The sequence below is a fragment of the Falco punctatus genome, assembly GCF_963210335.1.
Source record: "Falco punctatus genome assembly, chromosome: 1".
NCBI classification, from domain to species: domain Eukaryota; kingdom Metazoa; phylum Chordata; class Aves; order Falconiformes; family Falconidae; genus Falco; species Falco punctatus.
Genome location: NC_137580.1, coordinates 17300415 through 17321713, shown reverse-complemented (window position 1 = coordinate 17321713; position 21299 = coordinate 17300415). Strand labels below are relative to the sequence as shown.

The window sequence follows — 21299 nt, the reverse complement described above, 5'->3', positions numbered from 1 at the left end:
GCGCTGCCCGCCCCGTCAGTCAGAGGCCCCGCCCCCGGCGGGCACCGGCCCCTCCCGCCGCGCCCCGGCCGGGCACAGGCTTCCGTGAGAGGCGGCCGCCGCGATCGCCGACACCGCGCAGCGACCCGAGCGCAACAGCCGGCTGCACGCCTCAGGGCCGCCGCAGCCAATGAGAGCGCGGCGTTTGGGGAGGGGCGTGTCCACGGGCGGGGACAAGCCGGCGGGCTGGCGTCGCTCGCGATTGGCGGCGGCCCGGCCGATGAGGGGCGAGGTTGTACGGGCGGCGGCGGTTATTGGGCGGGCAGTGGGGGGGGTGGCGGGGCTGGGCCCCAGGGGTACGCTGGGAGGGGGCTGGCGGCTCCCTGGCCTGGCCGGGGGTGGCTCGGAGCGGGCTGCCCTGCCCAGGCGGGGGGGTCAGGCGCCCGCACCGGAGGCCTGTGCCCGGGCCCAGCCTCGTGGAGCCGAGGCGGGGCCGGTGGCGGCGTCGATGTTTCCCTCGGTGTCAGCGTCACTCGGTTTCACGAGGGCAGCCGCCGTGCTTTCTCTCGCTGTTGCGCTGACCGCCCGGCCTGCCCGATGCGCCCAACGGTGCCGCTCTCCCCTCAGGTACCGTGCCCTGCCAGGCTGGGGCTGGCGCTCCTCAGCCGCGGAGCGTTCCTGAGCTGGGGGCTTTGCTGGCTTTTGGTCCCGTTGCGGTGCTGTCCCGCTCTCAAGGGGCCGCCTCGTTGCTGGGCCAAGGCCTCAGGGCTGTTTTGCCACCCGGGGGCTTGGGGTGGGATGTGCTGCATAGCTGAGCTTGTCCCTTTGGGACATGACAGGAATAACCATCAGTCTTTAAAACTGGACTGATGCGCTTTTTCAAAACCAGAAGAGCGGTGTAACACTGACCTGCATGTGGAGGTTGGCACCTATCAAGTGCAGCCTTTCTCCCTCTTCTGTTAAAGATGTTATGAGCCTCAGGTGATCTGTGAGGTGACAGCATCACCCCAGCAGTGCACGTGGCTGAACATGCATGCTGTAACTGTGACCAAGGAATTCTCAACTTCAGCTTGAAGATGAACCCAGCCCCCTAGAGGGACCTGAAGATTTAATAGCATGAATGAGAAATTTAGAACTGGAACCGGTGTTTTTTAAAAAGCCTGGTCTGTTCTGCTAGTTATAATCCAATATTCACATCTATATTCAAATAACAGGGTTAATAGTGTATGAGTTGCTTTTTTGATTGGTCCCGTCATCATCTTGCTCAGATGTTACTAAAACCTGGTTGTATTTTTGCAGAGATGTATTTCCTTGTATGCTTGAAGTGACTCCTTACTGTTTATAAAAAAAAAAAAGTTTTCACTAAGAACCGATAAATATCTTGTTTCTAGAATACCCTTGTAGCTTACAGTCCCTTACTGAGCTTTGAGCATCTTTTCTGGAGTGAATACTCTTGATTTTTGTAATAGTTAAAAAAAAAAAAAAGTACAGGAAGGCCACCTTGTGCATTGAAGGAAATCTTTCTAGAGTTTTTAAGAGCTGGTGATCAGGCGCTTTAACCCAATCTGCTGTTAAATATTTGATGGTTGACTAGTTTTTCAGTTCTTTGAAACCCATGGCAAAATAAAATACTAAAGATGTCGAGTATTTTTTTATTTACTTTTAACTAGTCTGATAGTTCTGGCCTTCTTAGAAATTGAAGAAAAAGGTATGTGTTATCCTGCTCAGTATTGTACAAAATAATATGTTGTTGATCACAGCAACTTGTGGAGCTGTGTTCCTCAGGCATTTGAATATCTTGATTCTTGTTTTTACTTGCGTTACCACTGGATGTGGAAGCAGGACTCTTGTAAGGCTGGGCCGATTTGTTGGTGAAATGCCCGCACTGAGATTTAATACTCAAGCAGGCCTTTCTGCTGCATTTATGGTAAATATCTCTGAGGTGTTCCTTGTATGTGATTAACAACTGGTCAGTGTTCCACACAGTACAGAATGGCAGTTTTAGTTCTCAGCTTGTCACTCATGCTATGAAATCTTCATGTGTGTCTAGCAGAATACTCTTCTGCTTCAAGAAGCTGAAGATAAAATTCAGAATTTGTTGTCCCGGTATACATTTGCATGATGTCTGAAAGAAGCAATGATGTATTACTGAGCGATGTTTTGTGTTCTGTTCTGCTTGCTATAGTGTACTGTGAAGATCTGGGATTAAATGACAGGGTTGAAGCCCAATGAATGAGGTGCTTTTTTTCTTTTTTTCTTTCAGTAACTTGTCTGCGAACTGTTGGGCTCATCTTCAACCTGTTAACATGTTCAACAGTTATAATGTTAAGTTCTACCACAGCAAAGCTCTTACCTCGCCGTACCCAGGATCGCATGTTGAGCGTAGCCAAGTTCCTAAAGATAAAGTGGGCTGGTTGGTTGAGTGGAAAGATTATAATCCTGTGGAGTACACTGCGATGTCTGTTTTGGCTGGACCCAGTTGGGCAGATCCCCAAATCAAGTGAGTGAAAATTGTGGCTCTTTTCTCCTGTGAACATGGAAGCAGAAAACAGTGATCAGCTGAGTTAATAAGATCATCAGTTTAAGTGAGACAGTGACGTGTGAAATTCAAGACCTAGAAGAATGCTGGTTAGGGAACTGAATTGTTTGGGATAGCTGTGAAGGTCTTTGACACATAATTTTACTGAGCTGGTGATTGAGATAAGAGTAGTGTTAATTTGAATAATAGCTGTTGATGCTGTGTAGCGCTGCTTCTCTGTGTTGTGAGCTAAGTAAAAATCTAATTCTCTAAGAATTTGGCAGAACGTTTTCATAATCTACTTGTCCATGGATTGAATGCAAGATGAGAAAAGAATTAAGGTAGAAGTTTAGTACTTGAGCACTCTGACCCAGGAAATGTGACAGGTTGAATGCATGATTACTTTCTGTGAACGTGTATTTTTTTAATTGATTCTGTGTGTATATTCTCCTCTCGAGGAATGCTGTATTATGCTTCTTGGTGAGAAAGATGCATGCATCCAGTATAACTTGTGATAATGTGAAATGGTGATTCCTGCATATGCACATCTGTGTAGAAAGATCAGAAAACAGTGGCACTTGAGGTTTCAGCCTTGCCTTTTTTGTTTCCCATTGCTGTGTGAACATGTGCTTCGACTTGCTCCTAATTTGTTTTAGTATTCTGCCGATTGCAAGGCACACTGCTCTTCAGGCTCTGTAGGGTGGTTGATGTTTTGCCAAGGGATAGTTGGAAAAGTGTCAGGTAATCTTTTAGTAGGTGTTGGTAGTGCTTGAAAATGCAGAGTAATGTTTTAGGTATTAGTGTAACTTCCTAAATTAATTATGTGTGGTAGAAGCTAGTCAGTAGTTTGAAATCTGTGATGGTTTGAGAGGAATTGCTTTTGGAAAAGGAAATAAGCTTATGTAGACAGCTGCTTCTCTACCAAGAGGTGGACATAGGAGGTTGGCATTAAGCTAATATTGAAAATCTGTGATTATTAGCTGGAAATTTTGAAAAATCATATGTAATAAACATTTCTGCTCAATTTTTTTAATTAGTAAAATCTTTTTTTCATTTTCTCAGTGGATAACGTCTTGCTATGTTCTCTAACTAGCCAAAGTGCATCTACACCAGTGCACACAGCACAGGCAACAAACAGGAGGAGCTGGAAACCATTGTGCAGCAGAAAAACTGACATAGTTGCCATCACAGAAACGTGGTGGGATGACTGGCATGACTGAAGCGCTACAATGGGTGGCTATAAAATCTTAAGAAGGGACAGGCAAGGAAGGAGAGGCGGTGGGGTAGCCCCATGGGTTAGGGAGTGTTTGGATTATCTAGAGCTTAATGATGAAGATAGGGTTGAGTGTTTATGGGTATGAATCAGGAGGAAGGCCAACAAGGTAGATATATCATGCTGGGAGTCTGTTACAGACCACCCAACCAGGATGAAGAGGCAGATGGAACATCGTACAAGCAGCTGGGAGAAGTCTCAGGATCACTAATCCTTGTTCTTGAGGGGGACTTCAACTTCTCAGATGTCTGCTGGAAATAGCACAGAGGAAACAGTCTAGGAGGTTCCGGGAGCGTGTGGAAGATAACTCCCTGACATAGCTGGTCAGTGAGTCGGCTAGGGAAGGTGCCCCACCGGACCTATTGTGAACAGACAAGGACTTGTGGGTGATGTGGTGGTTGGAGGCAGTCTTGAGCATAGTGATCACAAAATGATAGTTTTCAGTTCTTGGAGAAGGAGGGGGGTCAGCAGAACCGCTACCTTGGATTTCCAGAGGGCAGACTTTGCCCTGCTTGGGAGGCTGGTTGACAGAGTCCATTGGGAGGAAGTCCTGAAGGGTCAAGGATTCCAGAAAGGCTAGGCATTCTTCAAGAAGGAAATCTTAAAGGTGCAGGAGCAGGCTGTGTCCGCATGTGCTGAAATATGAGCTGGCAGGGAAGAAGACCCACCTGGCTGAACAGAGAGCTTTGGCTGGAATTCGGGGGTGGGAGGGGGGGAAGAGAGTTTACCACTTTTGGAAGAAGGGGCAGGCAACTCTGGAGGTTGTTTTGAGGATTATGCAGGAACACAAGGATGTTGTGAGGTTATGCAGGAACAAAATTGGAAGGGGAAAGCCCAGCTAGAGTTTAATCTGGATACTGCAGTAGAAGACAATTAAAAAATGTTTCTATAAATACATTAGCAACAGAGGGAGGGCTAAGGAGAATCTCTGCCCTTTATTGGATGTGGGGGCAAACATAGTGGCAAAAGATGAGGAAAAGGCTGAGGTGCTTAATATCTCCTTTGTCCTGGCTAACTGGGGAGGTCCCAGAAGACTGGAATTTAGCAAATGTGATGCCCATCTACAAGAACAGTCAGAAGGAGGATCTGGCACTACAGGCCTGTCAGCCTGACCTTTGTATTGTGGAAGGTTATGGAGCAGGTCATCTTGAGTGCCATCACATGGGCATGTGCAGGACAGCCAGGTGATCAGGCCCAGCCAGCAGGGTTGTATGAAGGGCAGGTCCTGCTTGATGAACCTGATCTCTTTTATGTGACAAGGTGACCCACCTAGTGGATGAGGGAAAGGCTGTGGGTGCTGTCTACCTGGACTTCAGTAAAGCCTTTGACACCGTGTCCCACAGCATCTCCTGGGGAAACCGGCTGCTCGCGGCCTGTAGGTGTGCGCTCCGGGCTGGGTAAAAGGCTGGCTGGCTGGCCGAGCCCAAAGGGGGGTGGGGAATGGAGCCACATCCAGCTGGCGGCCGGGCACACGTGGTGTTCCCCAGGGCTCAGCGCTGGGGCCGGTCCCGGTTCGTGTCTCTGTCTGTGATCTGGGCGAGGGGATCGAGTGCCCCCTCAGCGAGTCTGCAGCCAACACCCGGCTGGGCAGGGGTGCTGATCTGCTGGAGGGCAGGAGGCTCCGCAGAGGGGTCTGGGCAGGCTGGATCCGTGGGCCCAGGCCACTTGTATGAGGTTCCACAGGGCCGAGTGCCGGGTCCTGCCCTGGGGTCACACCGGCCCCACGCAGCGCTCCAGGCTGGGGCAGAGCGGCTGGGAAGTGCCTGGGGGGAAAGGGCCTGGGGGTGCTGGTGGGCAGCCGGCTGGGCAGGAGCCAGCACCGTGCCCAGGTGGCCAGGAGGGCCAGCAGCATCCCGGCTTGTGTCAGCAACAGCGTGGCCAGCGGGACCAGGGCAGTGACCGTCCCCCTGCACTGGGCACTGGTGAGGCCGCCGCTGGAATCCTGTGTTCAGGTTTGGGCCCCTCGCTGCAGGAGGGACACTGAGGGGCTGGAGCGTGTCCAGAGACGGGCAGGGGCTGGGGAAGGGGCTGGGGCACAAGTGTTGTGAGGGGCGGCTGAGGGAGCCGGGGTGTTCAGCCTGGAGACAAGGAGGCTCAGGGGATACCTTATTACTCTCTACAACTACCTGAAAGGAGCTTATAAGCAGGTGGGGGTTGGTCTCTTTTCCCAAGTAACAAGGAATAAAACAAGAGGAAACAGCCTTGAGTTGTGCCAGGGGAGGTTTAAATCAGATATTAGGAAAAATGTCTCCACCAAAAGGGTTGTCAGGCATTGGACCAGGTTGCCTGGGGAGGTGGTGGAGTAGTCATCCCTGGAGATGTTTAAAAGATGTGTAGATGTGGTGCTCAGGGACATGGTTTAGTGGTGGACTTGGCAGTGCTGGGTTAACAGTTGGACTTTATGATCTTAAAGGTCTTTTCAAATCTAAACAATTCTATGATTCTAACCTTAACAATAACACCTTTGAAACACTTTGGCTAAATAAAAATCTAGAGAGATGCAATGTTAAATACTTTAGAGGGGTGTGCTTATGTCTGCAGAACTAAGTACAGGGAGACTGTCATTGGTAGAGGTTGAGACTTTATAGCTTCCTATAGGAAAAGGAGGGCATTTAGCTTAAGTTCTGGTGAAAACTGCTTGTTGGTCAGGTGGGTATTGCCAGTCTGGTGGTTGGCCTTCAAGCTTTTGTAGGGCAGAGGGGTGTTCTGCATTTTATAACTTACCTATATTAAATTATTCTTTCCCATGCAGTGATAAAGGTTTTTCTCCCAAATTCAATGAGAGAGATGGAGAAGTGGAAAGGAAGAGTCTGAATGGTTTGTATGTGGTTGAAAACGGGAGGCCCCGGTGAGTGTTTTTTTTCGTTTGCATATTCATTTCAGGGATGTAGTTTTGGAGCTCTTACAGGTCTATCGTTTTTGATACATGGTGTCTGCTAGAACAAAATCAAGGTAGTGTCCCCTAGAGAAAGGAAAAATGAGACCTCAGGGCCAGAGAGTTCTTCCTGGAAGAAGGTTGTGGCAGAGAGGCACTAAAAGGTTAGCCAGTACTACCACAACAGGATTGTGGTGACACTGGAGAACAGAGGAGGTCTAACTGTTAGTAACAGTCTGTTGAATTACTTGTTTCCACAGTTTGACCAGTTGTTGGGTTCTGAAACTTTTGTACCATTTGTGTGCTATGGTCGAGTGGAAGGGCGTTTCCTTCCACTGACAAATCCTGACATAGTCCAGATGGGTAATCTTATCTAAAATTAATCTTTTTTTTTCTGCCTTTTGTCCGTAATTGAATGCTCTGTGCATCTATGGTCTTGGAAACTAGATTCAATTTCCAGACAAGCATGTGTGCACAGTGAGAGTAACACTTGATCAGGAGTATCACATGACAAGATCTGGGAAATGACAAAGCCATTTTGTATATTCCTTTTCCTGTACTTTGAAACACAAAAAGACATTGATGAAGAAGAAAAGCATGCTTTGCTCTCTTGCTCTTTAAAGCACATGGTAGCACCAGATGTATGTTGCTGCTATTTGTTGTTATTTAAGCTGCTTTGAAGCTGCTTTTTTAGAATACTTGGAGTGTCTTTTGAATGTGGGGAAGTAAATATGCTTAATGTACTGTGCTACTTATTTCAGAAATCCAGCAGGAAGGACTGGCCTCACAGGCAGAGGATTGTTAGGGCGCTGGGGACCAAACCATGCTGCTGATCCTGTTGTAACTAGGTAAGGGACGGGTGGCTGAAAAGTGCCCTGCAGTAGAGTAAAAAAACCCATGCATTTTGCTTTTTCTGTGCATCTCTGGACAGGCTAATACTTTCCGCAGGCCTCTTGTGTGTATTTCTGAATGTGTAAGCCCCTTCAGATATGGATGTCTGAAAGGAGATAGACATGTGGAACATGAATTTCATAATTTTTTAGTCTTTGTCTGTGGAGAAGAGTAAGGACTCACTGCTTATGTCAAGCAATAGCTTCTGAAATGCTGAGGAAACAGATTTTTCAAAAACTAACCCAGGAAGCATAATTCAGCAGAAATACATTATACAAATAATCATCTTTAATGAATGTAAAAATTGACAGGATTAGGTGGTACTGTGCTACTGTATAACTAATATGCCAAAAGGCCTTAGATGAGACACGTTGGATTGCAGGAGTAGGTTTTTCTGTTGTAATGAGTCAACAGTGGGGAAAAAAAGCAGTGTGCCTGCTTTTGCTCTGTAAGAAATACTAACTTGGCCTAGTATCTTGCAGGAGGAGGTGGGGTTAGGCTTCTCTTTTTTTGTGAATGTATGCTCTGTTTTCATGGTGCTTTTGCCAGCCGAGTCTGTGCATACATGTTAACTGTTTTGCACAAAGAAATTCAGAAAAGATTGTATAGTTACCAAAGGTGCAAGGGAGGAAGTGCCATGCTGAAGGTAGAACCATTGTGAAAATCACCCTAATCCATTTTACTTCCCTCTTTCAGAAGGCTGCCAATGCTACGGAGCTGGTTCCTTGAAAGTAAAAGACAAGTTGTTTTTATTTTGTCTTTGTTGAGATAGCTTTTTGCTTTAACTACACGTGGTTCTTAATTCTTTACTGAAGGCAATGATGGGTGTTTGTGGCCCCGTGCTGAGTGCATGGGTCAGAGGTATTGCAGCCTGAATGCATGTTCTGTTCTAGCAGAAGGCATGCTTATCTTCATGGATAGGCACAAGTGCAGCTCTGTGAGTGTTGCACCTGGTGGGGTGTGCTGGATGTGGCTGTCAAAGGAGCGGCTGCTGTCAGTGTGGCTACAGAAATGTGCCTCTGGGGTGGTTTCTGCCCCTCTGGCTGAGGAAGGTTGGTAGAGGTGTGCAAAGCTAACTCGGTGCTTTGCCCTTGGTTGTGATCGTGCCGGACAGCACCCGCTGGTGCCGTGCCCTCCAGCCCCCCCCATGACTGTTCTTTTGTTGCTTTCTTCCCCCCACCGCCCCTACAGGTGACCTTGCAGTTTCTCAGGGCCTTGTGTGAAGAAGTAGCAAAGAATGTTCTTGTTTGTCGTTTGCTGCAGGTGGAAGAGGGATGGAAGTGGCAATAAAATTGCTCATCCAGTTACTGGCAAAAACATCTTACAGTTTGTAGCTATCAAGAGGAGAGACTGTGGAGAGTGGGCCATTCCAGGGGTAAGAGCAAAGCTCTGGAGACGGTAGACATTTCCCCGCTTGGTAAAGCCATGAGGCAATAACTGGTGTGCGTGTGTTAAAAGCATGCTTTTTAAGGAACGACCTCATATTGCAGAGGTGAGGAGAAATGCTCCTTGATTTAGCTTTGCCCAAGCATCACCTGGTATGCCTTCTGCTGTTTCTGCATTGCAAGGTGGTATTCATATTTAATTCTGACCATACCTTTTGCTCAATGCAGGCACAATTTAATTTATTGCAGGTTTTGAAGGATGTGTATATTTGCTTTTACAACTAAATGTAAAATTCCTCTCATGTCCAGGGTACGATGCAGGTGGATGCAATATATAAAGAGCCAAAGGACAGTAAAAGAAGAGGAATCTGAGGGATAATCGTCTTTTTTTCTTTCTCTGCCTCCCAAGGGGATGGTGGACCCAGGGGAGAAGATTAGTGCTACCCTGAAGCGAGAATTTGGGGAGGAGGCCTTGAACTCCTTGCAGAAATCACCTGAGGAGAGAGCAGAATTGGAGAAGCAACTCCACAGGCTGTTCAGCCAGGAACACTTTGTGGTGAGCTCTGTCTCTCTTGTGATAGCCTCTTGAGCTATGCATGTAACTCTCAGCTGTGTGGAACTTGAAAAAGTGTGGCTCAAATGAAAGTAAGCTGTGATGCTTGGGTTTTCATGGTGTAGGAGATGGAAGGGACTTTTGAAAACTCTTAATGGCAAATGTACCAGAGGGAAAGAAAAAAAAATCTTCTTATTGATTCCACCTTGTCTGTTGTGACACTGAGCTTGTTTTGGTTTGTTTGGGGCCTTAGGTGTACAGAGGTTATGTGGATGATCCTCGTAACACTGATAATGCCTGGATGGAGACAGAGGCTGTGAACTATCATGATGAAACCGGTGGGTATCTCCACGTGTGCTCTTCGTTGGCTTTTGCTCTGCATGTGGGTTTGAAATTGGGATATGTGTTGGGCTGAGACTGACTGAAATTGGGGGAGCATGCAAGTCAGGTGTAAAATATTGGACTTAAACCAATAGGTGTGAGGGTTTCTTGTCTCCAAAGATGTTCAGCCATGACAGGTAGTCCTTTTTGGTTTCCATCAGTCTTGAAATAAGAAATATATGGCTTTGCCTGAAAACTTATTCGTTAGCTAGTTCTAAGCTATGGACCATGTATCTTTGTACGGAGATAGAATATTGGACAATTCGTGTCACTATATTTCTTGAGTTGGCTTAATTTCCCTTTTTAATGAGTTTGGGGTGGAAGGTTAGTCAGTTTCCTTTGTTATTTTTCCTTTAGTAGCTAGTGTGTGCTTCAGGAGCGTTGCTGCTGGCAGATTTTCACTGCATTTATTGTTTCGGTGTTGTAATTGCTCTGAGACATTTTATCCTGATTATTCTGCCAGATTAATTGTTGGACCTCACTTTATTTCTGTAACCCAGTAGGAATGGGCATACATTGGTAGTTCTTAGATTGATCTGTTATTTTGGATTCTCATATCTCACCTTTAAGGTAAGTCAGTCTAATTAGGTGTCTCTAACTTGTTTGTGTCAGAGACATCATTACATGAAGACTCTGACATGAACATTTCCCCTTTGTTTTGGGTAGTAGATACCAGTGGTGATGCTTCACTTGTCACATGTTCTTGATTTATCAGCCCCCAGAAACAGTGACGATACTGTTCCTTTGGTCTTTGTTTCTATTATATATTTTGTAGTACTTATAAAAGCATTTCTTCTGTTGTTTGTCTGTGAAGTCCTGGGACTGTTTTTGGAAACAGAGTAAGAAACTTCAAAGAGCAATTCAGAAGCTTTTCTGCATGCCTCTTTAAGTGCTATTTCTTATTTTAGAGCCTTCAGTAAAATTTTAATTATTCTGGTTTTCTAAGTTTATATAAAGTTTTAGAATTTGGTTTGTCCTGTAGAAGAGTACCTGAGAAAGGAAGCAGTCAAATGTTAGCGAAACAAATAAAAATCAAGCTAGAGGGATTGGCTGAACTTGCAGTAGTGAGTACATGCTGTCATAATGATTTCTTGTAACTTGTCAGGCTGCTGATGGTAACCTAGAAGTTAACACCACTTCTGCCACTCAGATTTGCCTTAAAATATTGCAAGTATGAAAAAGGTTTCTGGCACAGAATCGGTGAGGAACCTAATTGGCTTCTCTCTGAGAAGCAGTTGAAGGTTGCTGCCTGTGAAGGAGCCATGTGGAAGGGTGGAACTGATCAGATATAAGAAGGAAAAGCAGGAGAGAAGATGCAATAGCATGTCCTAACTCTTGTTTTGTGAACAGGTGAGACAATGGATAACTTGCCTCTGGAAGCAGGTGATGATGCTGGAGTAGTGAAGTGGGTTGATATCAGTGAGAAGCTCAAGTTGTATGCAAGTCATAGCTACTTCATTAAGCTTGTGACTGAGAAATGGGGAGCCCACTGGAGTGAAGATCCTGGTCCTGAGTGCTGTGAGTGATGTAAACGAGGAACCAACAGACACCGAGGGGAGAATACATTTTCCAGCTTTGAAACTGATGACGTTGTCCTTTTCAGTGGAAATTCTTTGAAATGCTTGGCACTGACAAATAGAGGCTTTCTCAGACACTTCAGATTGCTGCTTTTGATTTCTTAGTGAGAAATGAGATGAATGTGGAGCTGTTACCTTGTTTTGCTTTGTCTTCGTTATTTGCAGCTGTTTCATAGTATCTGCAGATTTGCATGATGACCCTGGAATTCTGACTGGTTGTGGTTCAGAGGCTGCCCACTTCAGCTCTGTATTTTTGCACTGATTTCTTGTCAGGAGTATAAATCCTTAAGGGATGTGAGTGAGACTTGTAGGATGATAACCTGAATGATGACTTAAGTGCTGCATAATAAAGTGAAGTTTCTTTTCTAAGTTGTTTCACTTAATATGTCTTTTCAGTGTTTTTCTATTGAGAGAGTAGTTTTCACATTTAATTGCTTTCTAATTTACAGTATTCACACTGAATGTCTGACAGTGCCTGTATCTAAAAAGATAACTGTTGGAGGATGTAACTTGGTGACTGATTTTGGGAGCTGGATTTTGAGGTTCCTTTCTTCCCACTGCTTATGGCAGTACAGCTGTTGGGGAGACTGTGCCATAAACAGGATCACTGGAAAGAGCAGCATTAAAATATTACCTTGTAAATTATGGGTTGGGTTTTTTTTTTTTGCAGTTTAGGTAATGTGCATAATTTGCAGTCAGCAGGCTGATGTGGACCTTCTGTGCATTCATGCTGCTAACAAGAGCTGCACAACAGCTGCACAACAGCTCCCTGTGTTTTTAATCAAGGTGTAATTGCTGTTAATTGTGTAGTAATGTCAAGAGTTGGTGACAGTAACAGCTGACAGTTGTGGCTGAGACTTGGAAAGGGATCTTAATGAATTTTGAGCTGTGTGTTGAAGCAGGGTGGTGATAAATGTCATGGTCTGGAATTACCTTGTGTGACAGGACTGTGGCATGCTCATGCATTATTGAGACTGTTGGCCACATCCTGCTTAACTAATGAATGATTTTAGGGCTTGCTCCTTTTCAACACCACCCCTGTGTCCCAGTTAGCTGAATCTGGGGAAGACGTGCATTTATAAAGGGAACCCTGAGAGTCTCGTAGAGTTACTAGTATGTTCCTTTCAAAACGAAAGGTAATGCTAAGAGTTACTAACTTTTCCTTCCAATCCAATTCACCTCTTCCTCCACATTTGATTTATTCTGTGGTATTAATAAAACAGCATAAATGCTTTCTGTTGCAGTAGAAGCTTCCATAGACTTGGTTTACACAAACTTTCTTCAAATTGTACGTAAGATCTAGTGGTGGCTTAGGCAGAAATTATTTTGATTAATCTGTCTTCAGCATAGTACGGAGACTGGGTAATATATAGTAGGGCCAGATCAAGACCTGAGAGAACCAATGAAACTTGGAATGGACAAAAGATGTTGCCAGCTTCAGGAATTCCTTTCCCTTTCTACTCCTGGTCTTTGGAAACAGGATCACTGAAATAATCCTATTTTGGGGTATATTTTTTCTTAAGAAAAGATGAAGACAGCTAAGAAATTAAATGCTCAGCATTTATTCAAGCTTAACAAGTAATCAGACAAGGTTTGAGAGAGCTGTGCACTGTAACTGACACTGGCTTCAGAGGTGGGCATGTGAAATAGGACTTGCTTGTTACCCTCAGTTTCCAGTGCACTAGTGAGACAAAAGGTGGGAAGGAAGATTATCTAGAAGCAACAGTGTTCTGCAGGAGATGTTCATAGTTTTCCTATTATCTGCAGAGTAAGAAGAGAATGGAAGGTTAGAATTAGTAGTAGGTTAGAATTAATAGCAGTTAAATTACTTAAATGTGCAGTTAATATGTTGTGCAGAGAAGGCCCCTGGTTAGCTGGGTTTTGAAATAATGACTGCAAGAGCAGACCCTTCTTAAGTTCATGGGAGATGAATGTGCAGCTCGTCATGCCTGAGAACAAGGGTGACTGTACTGTGACTTGTCAAAGTAGCATGATTTTTTTTCTTGAACGTTACCGTTTACATATGAAGTGCTTAACATAATGTACAGCACTAAAGATGAAAATAGGAGAAAATAATTTCAATTTTGAAAGTACCATACTCAATGAGATGGAAAAACTGCACGGTTTCCCATAACCAGTGTATTATTCCTGGAAAGCAAAAATTTCTATAAAGTATCTTTTCAGTTCTCCCCAGTCCTTTGTTAAAGCCTTTTTTTTTTTTTTTTTTTTTTTTTTTTTTTTTTTACAGGCAAAGTGGACTTGGCTATATGCTTTTTTGATTGTCGTGTTTTTAGGACAACTTTCTGGTCAGACAGTTTTCAGTTGGAATTTGATCTTCGCGTGCTATACATGATGCACTCTACTTTATGTGTAGCCCAGTACCTTACTAAACAGGTTTTGATGCTTACTTGTATCCTGAAATTTGTTGCATAATTACAGTTTTGAAAGTTTGTAAGTAAGCAAATGTAGCGGCATTTGTTTTTGTTTGGCACATCTGGAAATTGGTCAACTTCTTTATATGGGTGATGTTAGCTTGTACATTGATGCAAGTTAGGTGTGTGGGAAAGTGTTATTTTTCAGCCCTACATTATGTCTCTTAACTTACTCTGAAATACTTTAAAAAAAATACCTAAGAGACCATCTATCCCTAAGGACTAGGATACCCGGACAAATACTCAGAATATTTAAGAAACAGCAGCAGAATTTTGAGGAAGTTTCCTCAGCTTGCAAAGAGATTACAAATTGAGGTGTTTTGTATTAAAAAACCCACAGTTGTCCCATAGAATACATGTCTGCTAAGTAAAAAGCCAAGTGGATTATTCTCCTTGAGCTGCAAAGATTAATAGCATCCCTCCCCAGCAACCTTCTGTGGTAGTTTGTCATTCAGAAGCTGCGCTCTTGATATCCCCGACAGTGTGCTCCTTGGCCGGCTAGAGCTTCCTACAGTCTTACGTCCCATTATACTACCAAACAGTTAATTACCTGAGACTTGGACTTGATTAACCAGCACATCCGCCTGTGGTACAGGCATCTAAGGATGCGACCAATCTCTTCAAGGGGCACTTGTGGTTGCTGTTGAAAAGAAAGTCATCTTGTGTCTTTTTTTCCTGTTCAGTACCAAAATCCACAGTTAAATACAAATGTTAGAACTAGTGAGATTACAGTAATTTATAAAGACTTACGTTCTCCATACTGTCAGAACCGGAGCTTTCAGTACTGTTATCCTGTAGAAAAAGAATGAATTTTCTTTTAGAGTGAGGTATAATCCCTTCTGCTTGTATTTCTTAAAATAAAAAATTAAGTACTATGGTTTTGTTTTGATTTTTTTCTTTTCCTGTTAGAAAGCAAAGACAGTTCTGCAAAGGGAACTTCCTAATCTTCAATGTCTGTAATCCTGTCAGCTGAAATAGCTCACAGAGAAAATATGGGACCCATTGTTGGGCTGGGTATGAGCTCGTTACTAGTGCTTACAGTATTTTTTTTTTCGTTACAGTCTAAGGAGGGCCTAATAAGTTGAGAATCTAGGATGGTAATAACTTAAGTTTAGGCCTGTCACAACATGAGGATTTTTAAGGCTGCTGTGTAACTTTAAAAGCATGTGATTTCCAGTTCACAATGTTAACATTTCCTGCTTTGGATGCCTGTTTAGTTTCTTATTCAATACTTACCAAGTTTCCAAAAGCAAGAACAGTACTCAGAACACAAGAAAGCAACAGGAATTGCAATTTGAGAGAGAGTCCTGTAGAGCAGATTGAAAACAAAGAGTTAGTGTCCTTGTTCTGGCACAAGGAAAGATTTGGAGGGGATTATGGCTCTCTGTGTGGAGAGAGGAAAATCAGGCAGCAGGAGCTGTTCCTAGTTGAGTATGGTTTGTGGTGTGACCTTAACTGTTATTTCCATCTTAACTGCTCACATACGTGGTCAGGGTAAGTCATGGAATAAAGCTTGCTATGCTTCTGCTTTTTGCTGCTTTGTGTTTTGAGATCTTGCTAGCATTTTACTTATTTTTGTCTTTGATTTTAACTCTCCCTTATTTTACCCTTTCCTAACAACGCTTACGGAAGCCTCTTGCGATTTTTTTGTTTTAAGCAACAGGCATAGCAGCAGGGCATTGGTATTTCTGAGTAGTTATTGTCACGTGCTCTTTTTTTCAGACTCACAGAACAGTTGAGGTTGGCAGGGTTCTCTGGAAATCGTTTAATCCATTCCCCAGGCATGCTCAGAGTCAACTAGAGCAAGTTGACCAGGACTGTCCAGTCAGGTTTTGAGCATCTCTCAGAATGGAGAATCCACAGCCTCTCTGGGCAGCCTCTGCTAGTGCTTGACCACTGTCACAGTGGAAAAAAGTTTTCCCATCCCATTGAGTCATGTGGTCTACAGCTGTACCCCAAATGATTTTTGTTACAAAATTTAGTCCAGGTAACATTAAAGCATGTATATTACCTTTGGATTGCATGTTGAACAGCAGGTTGGTGGATCAGACAGTCGGCTGGCTCCAGTGACAGTGTTGTGTGAATGGCTGGTGTCTATATATACAGTTTTGAGTACTACGGCTGACCTCAGAAAACCGCAAGATGTCATGAATCATACCTTCTTAAGACCTTTTGGATATTTAATTTACTTCTTAGCTGATAAAGAAGCCTTTTTTTATGACCTGTACTAATCCTTGGAGGATTGACAGGTTTGGCAATGGAAGAGTGTTGGTATTATAAAAGGGATATTTGTTGTGTATTTTTTTTCAATACAGATATTCTGACTGTAGGGTTCTGCACACCTTAGTGGTTCTAGAGGAATACTTGGCAGATAATGCCCAGAGCTGCTAACTGAGAGGAACGTTACAAATTCAAAAATTACCTCCTTTTTCCTGAAGAAATGGAAATGTGAGTTAAAGTTTCTGCCACCTTTTGAGGCCAGCTGTATACTGGCAGCATACTTGCAGTTTGAGAGCTGTGTTTTCTACCATCTGACTATATGCAGTTTAAGCAAAAAACTATTGAAAGACAGTTTTCTAAAGAAGTTTTCAGTTGGTGCTTGGTCCTTCTGTTTGGTGATTATTTTAGTAGAAAAGTCTGAACTGTTAGTTGAAATTAATACATGTATTTGGGGTATTGCATCTTATTTTTGTAGGATGCAATTCAGAGGCAACTGGCATTAGGTGGATCTGTTTGAGAGCACTGACATCAACAGCTCATCTCCGTGCTCTTTTCTGGGGACATGTCTGAGGGTGCAAAGCATAATACATGCTTGTTGGATCACACGTGGGCTTGCAGCTGAATAAAGATGTGAGGTGAACTGTAAATTATTAAAAAGCATCCTGTTTGCCTGTTGTGGAGACAATAGATATTGGTTGTAAAGCACAGGGATGAAAGAGCAGAAAGAAGAAAACATGCCTTTAATAGGATTTTCTACATTTGTGTGTTTGTGCAGTTACTTGACTCGTTGGAAAGATTGTCCTCATCCTCAATGATAACAACTATTAACAGTGATTGTAATTAAAAGAAAAAACCAAACACAAACAAACCAAAAAACCACAAACAAAACCAAAAACCCAAAGAAAAAAAAAACAAAATCCCAGAACCAAACAAAAACTGAAACCAGACAGAAATGGAAATAAACTTTTGGTAGCCTTCTGTGACAGAGTTACAGTTTGACAGAACCAGGATGAGTGACTGATGTTATCTACCTGCACATGTGCAAAGCTTTTGACACTGTCCCACATAATATCCTTGTCTCTAAATTGAAGAGACGTGGATTTGATGAGTGGACCATTCTGGATAAGGAATTGGCTGGATGGTCACACTTGAAAGACTTGTGGTCAATGGCTCAATGTCCAAGTGGAGAGTGGTGACGAGTGGCGTTCCTTGGGGGTCCATACTGGAACTGGTGCTGTTAACCATTGTTGTTGGCAACACGGACAGTGGGATCGAGCGCACCCTCCACAAGTTTGCCAATGATACCAAGCTGTATGGTGTGGGCAACATGCTGGAGGGAAGGGATGCCATCCAGAGGGACCTTGACAGGCTGGAGAGGTGGGCCCGTGTGTCTATCATGAAGTCCAAGTGCAAGGTCCTGCATGTGGGTCAGGGCAACACCCAGTATCAGTGGAGAGTGGGTTGAGAGCAGCTCTGAGGAGAAGGATTTGGGGTGCTGGTGGATGAAAAGTTCACCACGGCCCAACAATGTGCACTTGCAGCCAAGAAAGCCAACGGAATCCTGGGCTGCATCAGAAGAAGCATGGCCAGCAGGTTGAAAGAGTTGATTCTCCCTTTCTACTACGCTCTTATGAGACCCCACCTGGAGTACTGCCTTCAGCTCTGGGGCCCCCAGCATAAGAAGGACATGGACCTGTTGGAGCAAGTCCAGAGGAGGGCCACAAAGATGACCAGAGGGCTGGAGCACCTCTCCTGTGAAGACAGGCTGAGAGAACTGGGGCTGTTCAGCCTGGAGAAGAGCAGGCTCCGGGGAGACTTTATAGCAGCCTGCCAGTACCTAAAGGGGCCTACAAGAGGCTCTAGTGAAAGGACATGGGGCAATGGTTTGAAACTAAAAGAGGGTAGGTTTAGGTTAGCTATTAGGAAGAAATTCTTTACTGTGAGGGTGGTGTGACACTGGCACAGGTTGCGCAGAGAAGCTCTGGGTGCCCCATCCCTGCAATTGTTCAAGGCCAAGTTGTATGTGGCTTTGAGCAGCCTGGTCTAGTGGAAGGTGTCCCTGCCTGTGGCAGGGAGGTTGGGAATTAGATAATATTTAAAGTCTCTTCCAACTCAAACCATTCTATGCTTCTGTGATATTTGGGAAATGTGCTGAAATGTTGATTGACACTTTTCATGTACAGTACATGCAAGGTCATTGAGAGGACAAACACGTTATTGTTATCCAGACTTTATAGTGTAAGGGTGGTTTTCTGGGGAAGCATTCCGTGCGAAGCAGATCAGTGTTCTCCCACAAAGTGTAAAATCGTGGCCCCAACACCTGTTGGCATGGACTGTTGAGCCAGAATCCATAGGTGATGTGGTGGTCACCTGTATTTCCTTCTTTTTGGAGTCCTCCATGTGGCGATGCAGGAGGACTGAAAATTAAACTTGATGCAAACACATCTGGTATCAGTACAGCACTGCTAAGGAGATCCATCTCCTTTGAAAAGGAGATTTAGATGGCCAAGTCGGTGAGAAAGAGAGAAGCCAGCTTGCCTTTGGCAGCTACAGCCTTCTGGTTTGTTAGTGCTGGATGAGATCACACAGAGGGAACCCACTTAACTGAGCAATTTCACTAAATTTTGGTGGAAAGGTTTTGTGAGTTAACTGCTTTTGTGCCAGTTGGTGGAATCTGGACAGAGGTGGTGCTGCTCATTCGTGATATTTATGGCCTTCTGTCTGTTCGTAAGCCTAAACTAACAAAATCTAGCTAAACTTCTTCATGTTTTTAAGCCTTTTTGTGGTGTCTTGAAAGCTCTATCCACGGTGACTCAGAGAAATGACATTTAATAGAGGAGATCATGCTTGCCCAGAGCTGAATGTCCTGTCTCGTAGGAGATGAGACCTAAATGGATGAGAGCAGGCTGTTTCTGTTGAATTTATTGTTGCGAGGACTGTTGCATGTAGCTATTGAGGATGCTCGCCCTGGCAGATACAGTTCTAGGTCCTGAGGACAGACCTCATCTACAGAGGACTTGGTGGTGGTATGGATCAGAGGGAAGGATTGTCTGTTCAGGTGTTATGTCTATAGCAGTGGGTGCTTTGACTTGGAATGAAGAGAGGGGAAGTGCAGGTTGATGTTTTTCTTGGAATAGCCCATGTGTTGTCAGCCTTCTGTTAGGGTTGGAAGTTACGGCTGGATCCTGGACTTTGATATGCCTTAATGGACCCGTCTAAGAACATCTGTCCCCATCTGCTTTTCTTCTTGCTTAACACTGACCTGTTGTTTTAGCTGAAATAGAGGGAAAGTCAGTAGGTCATATAATTTTAGTCCTGTTCATGTTATAACCAGCTGCACACAGTGGATAAGATTGTGCCGTGGTTTAAGTATGAGCAATGAGTGCATCTGTGAGCGTACTCTCTCTATGTGCGTATATATGTGAATGTGTGTGTCTCAGAGGATGCCTGAGTCTTGGTAGGAATGTGATTTCACTCTTGATTCTCCCTCATAGAGCGGGAAAAATACTTATGACTAAACAGATGTTTAATTTAGGTTCATTAAAACTAAATGGGAACAACTAAGTCTACAGAAGGCCAATAAAATCATCACTTAGCTTTTTCTACTTCACAGAAAGAAATAATAAGGATTAAAATATTTGTAAGTTAAGCTAGAATAGTAACAACGATATAGTTAAAGTACTGATGGGGAAACTAGCTTTCATTTATCATCCTTACTTTTCTTATAATTTGTAGATCAAATATTGGTGGTGCTTGCCCCCTCATGCACTGCAAGAGCTCAGGTGAAAATTTTTCTTGTATTGTGACTGCGACGTTTATCTATGCATGCATTAGCAAATGCTCCTTTTCTGTGTCTTGCAGTAGAAAAGTGAAAGTGGCAGCATCACTGAGAATTTCAAAACAGGTGGGATATTGATGTGCTCCTTAATACATCAGGTGCTTCATATATCCATGGCTGTAATCATCTTGGTGATGGTCAGTTTGCCCTGCAGAACTTGGACTGTTTAAAAGAAAATCTTCCCTGTTTGCCCTGATAAATTCAATTTCACTGTACCTTTTTCTAGTACTTGGGTTGAGCAGAGCAATGGTGAGTATTAGCCTCAGCGGAGAATAGGTTAATCTCTTGTGAGGTCTGCTTGTGTGAACTATATTTGATTGTTTTAAGGTGACTGACTCTTGGCTGTAGAAAGAGCAAGTAATCAATAGGTTGTAGTCAGGCAGAAAAAATGCTGCTAAAGTTACACCTTCCCCAAGACACTGGAAGTCCCAGCGGAAGGATCTTTTCCAAGTGGAATTAACGCAGAGAATGTGCTTTTGTACAGGCAATCCTGGCTGATTTATATACACTGCCTTGTGGTGTTACAGAACATGAGGTGGGTGGCAGGTTAAGCTTGCAGGAGAAGCCGTCAGTGAAACTGGTTTTGGTGGGAATTAATCTTTTGTTTGTGTAAAGTTCCTGTGTTGGAAATAATCATAGCTTGATTAGTTGTCTCCTAGGGCATCAGGCCGGAGTTGAACTAGGATTAGCAGCCCTTGCTGGTTCAAGAGCAAATTTGTGAGGGGCAAGGAGATTTCCACTGAGCTACCAAAACAGAATTTCTGAATTCCATTTTCTTTTCATTGGAAAGGTGTCATGGTTCAAGTGAAAGGTGTTTTCTGATCTTCCTTTGTAGTAATGGCATCTGGGGCTTCTTGCTTACAGCAGAGCATGACTGGAGTATTTTTGGTGAAGTGCTTGGCTCTAAAATCACGGTTAGTGAGATTCAGAAATAATCTCATTCTGTCCTTTTTTTACGCCTAAATTATGCCTGTCTTCAGGCAATCAAAAGTTGGGAGGTGGTGAAAGAAACAGTGTTTTTCTCAGGAAAAATGGTAGCAGTACTTGGTGCTTCTGTGGGAGGAGGGAAGAATGTGCCTGCTAAGGAGAACAAGGAGGTGTTGGAGCTATGATATCTTCTGCTCCTTGTGATGGTGGACCTGTTGCTCATCAGTCTTTTGACACACATCCACACTCACCATGCTCATACAATTAGCTCATTACACAGTTTGTCAGCAGGAATCTGCTGTGTGGCACTGGTACTATTACTGTTGTTTTTCAAGAGGTGGGGGCCAAGTATCAGATAAGTGCTGATTTTTTAATGTATTTTAGGGATTATGGTTTAAACACTGGTGTATATCATTTACACTCTGATTTCTTCTCCTTCCTTAAATCTAT

At 44.0% G+C, this 21299-nt stretch overlaps 2 protein-coding genes across 3 annotated transcripts in view; both read left to right on the top strand.

The window, feature by feature from the left end:
• Positions 1 to 120: 120 nt before the first annotated feature.
• On the top strand, positions 121 to 11815 carry NUDT9 (nudix hydrolase 9). 2 transcript variants are annotated; one of them, XM_080369738.1, is made up of 8 exons: positions 121 to 271; positions 2243 to 2479; positions 6523 to 6618; positions 7407 to 7493; positions 8800 to 8911; positions 9331 to 9477; positions 9728 to 9812; positions 11206 to 11815. In XM_080369738.1, the coding sequence occupies exons 2-8, from the start codon at positions 2286 to 2288 to the stop codon at positions 11379 to 11381; spliced, it is 897 nt and encodes a 298-aa protein (XP_080225864.1). In that variant the 5' UTR covers positions 121 to 271; positions 2243 to 2285; the 3' UTR covers positions 11382 to 11815. The 2 variants fall into 2 exon arrangements, with proteins under 2 accessions (XP_080225864.1, XP_080225863.1); XM_080369737.1 differs by lacking the exon at positions 121 to 271 and adding an exon at positions 337 to 606.
• A 2682-nt stretch (positions 11816 to 14497) lies between these two features.
• The window catches only part of LOC308054313 (uncharacterized protein), a 49782-nt gene continuing 42980 nt past the window's right edge, over positions 14498 to 21299 (top strand). The window contains exon 1 of the mRNA XM_080366910.1: positions 14498 to 15358. The gene's annotated coding sequence lies outside the window, so the exon portion shown is untranslated. The remainder of the gene's footprint in view (positions 15359 to 21299) is intronic.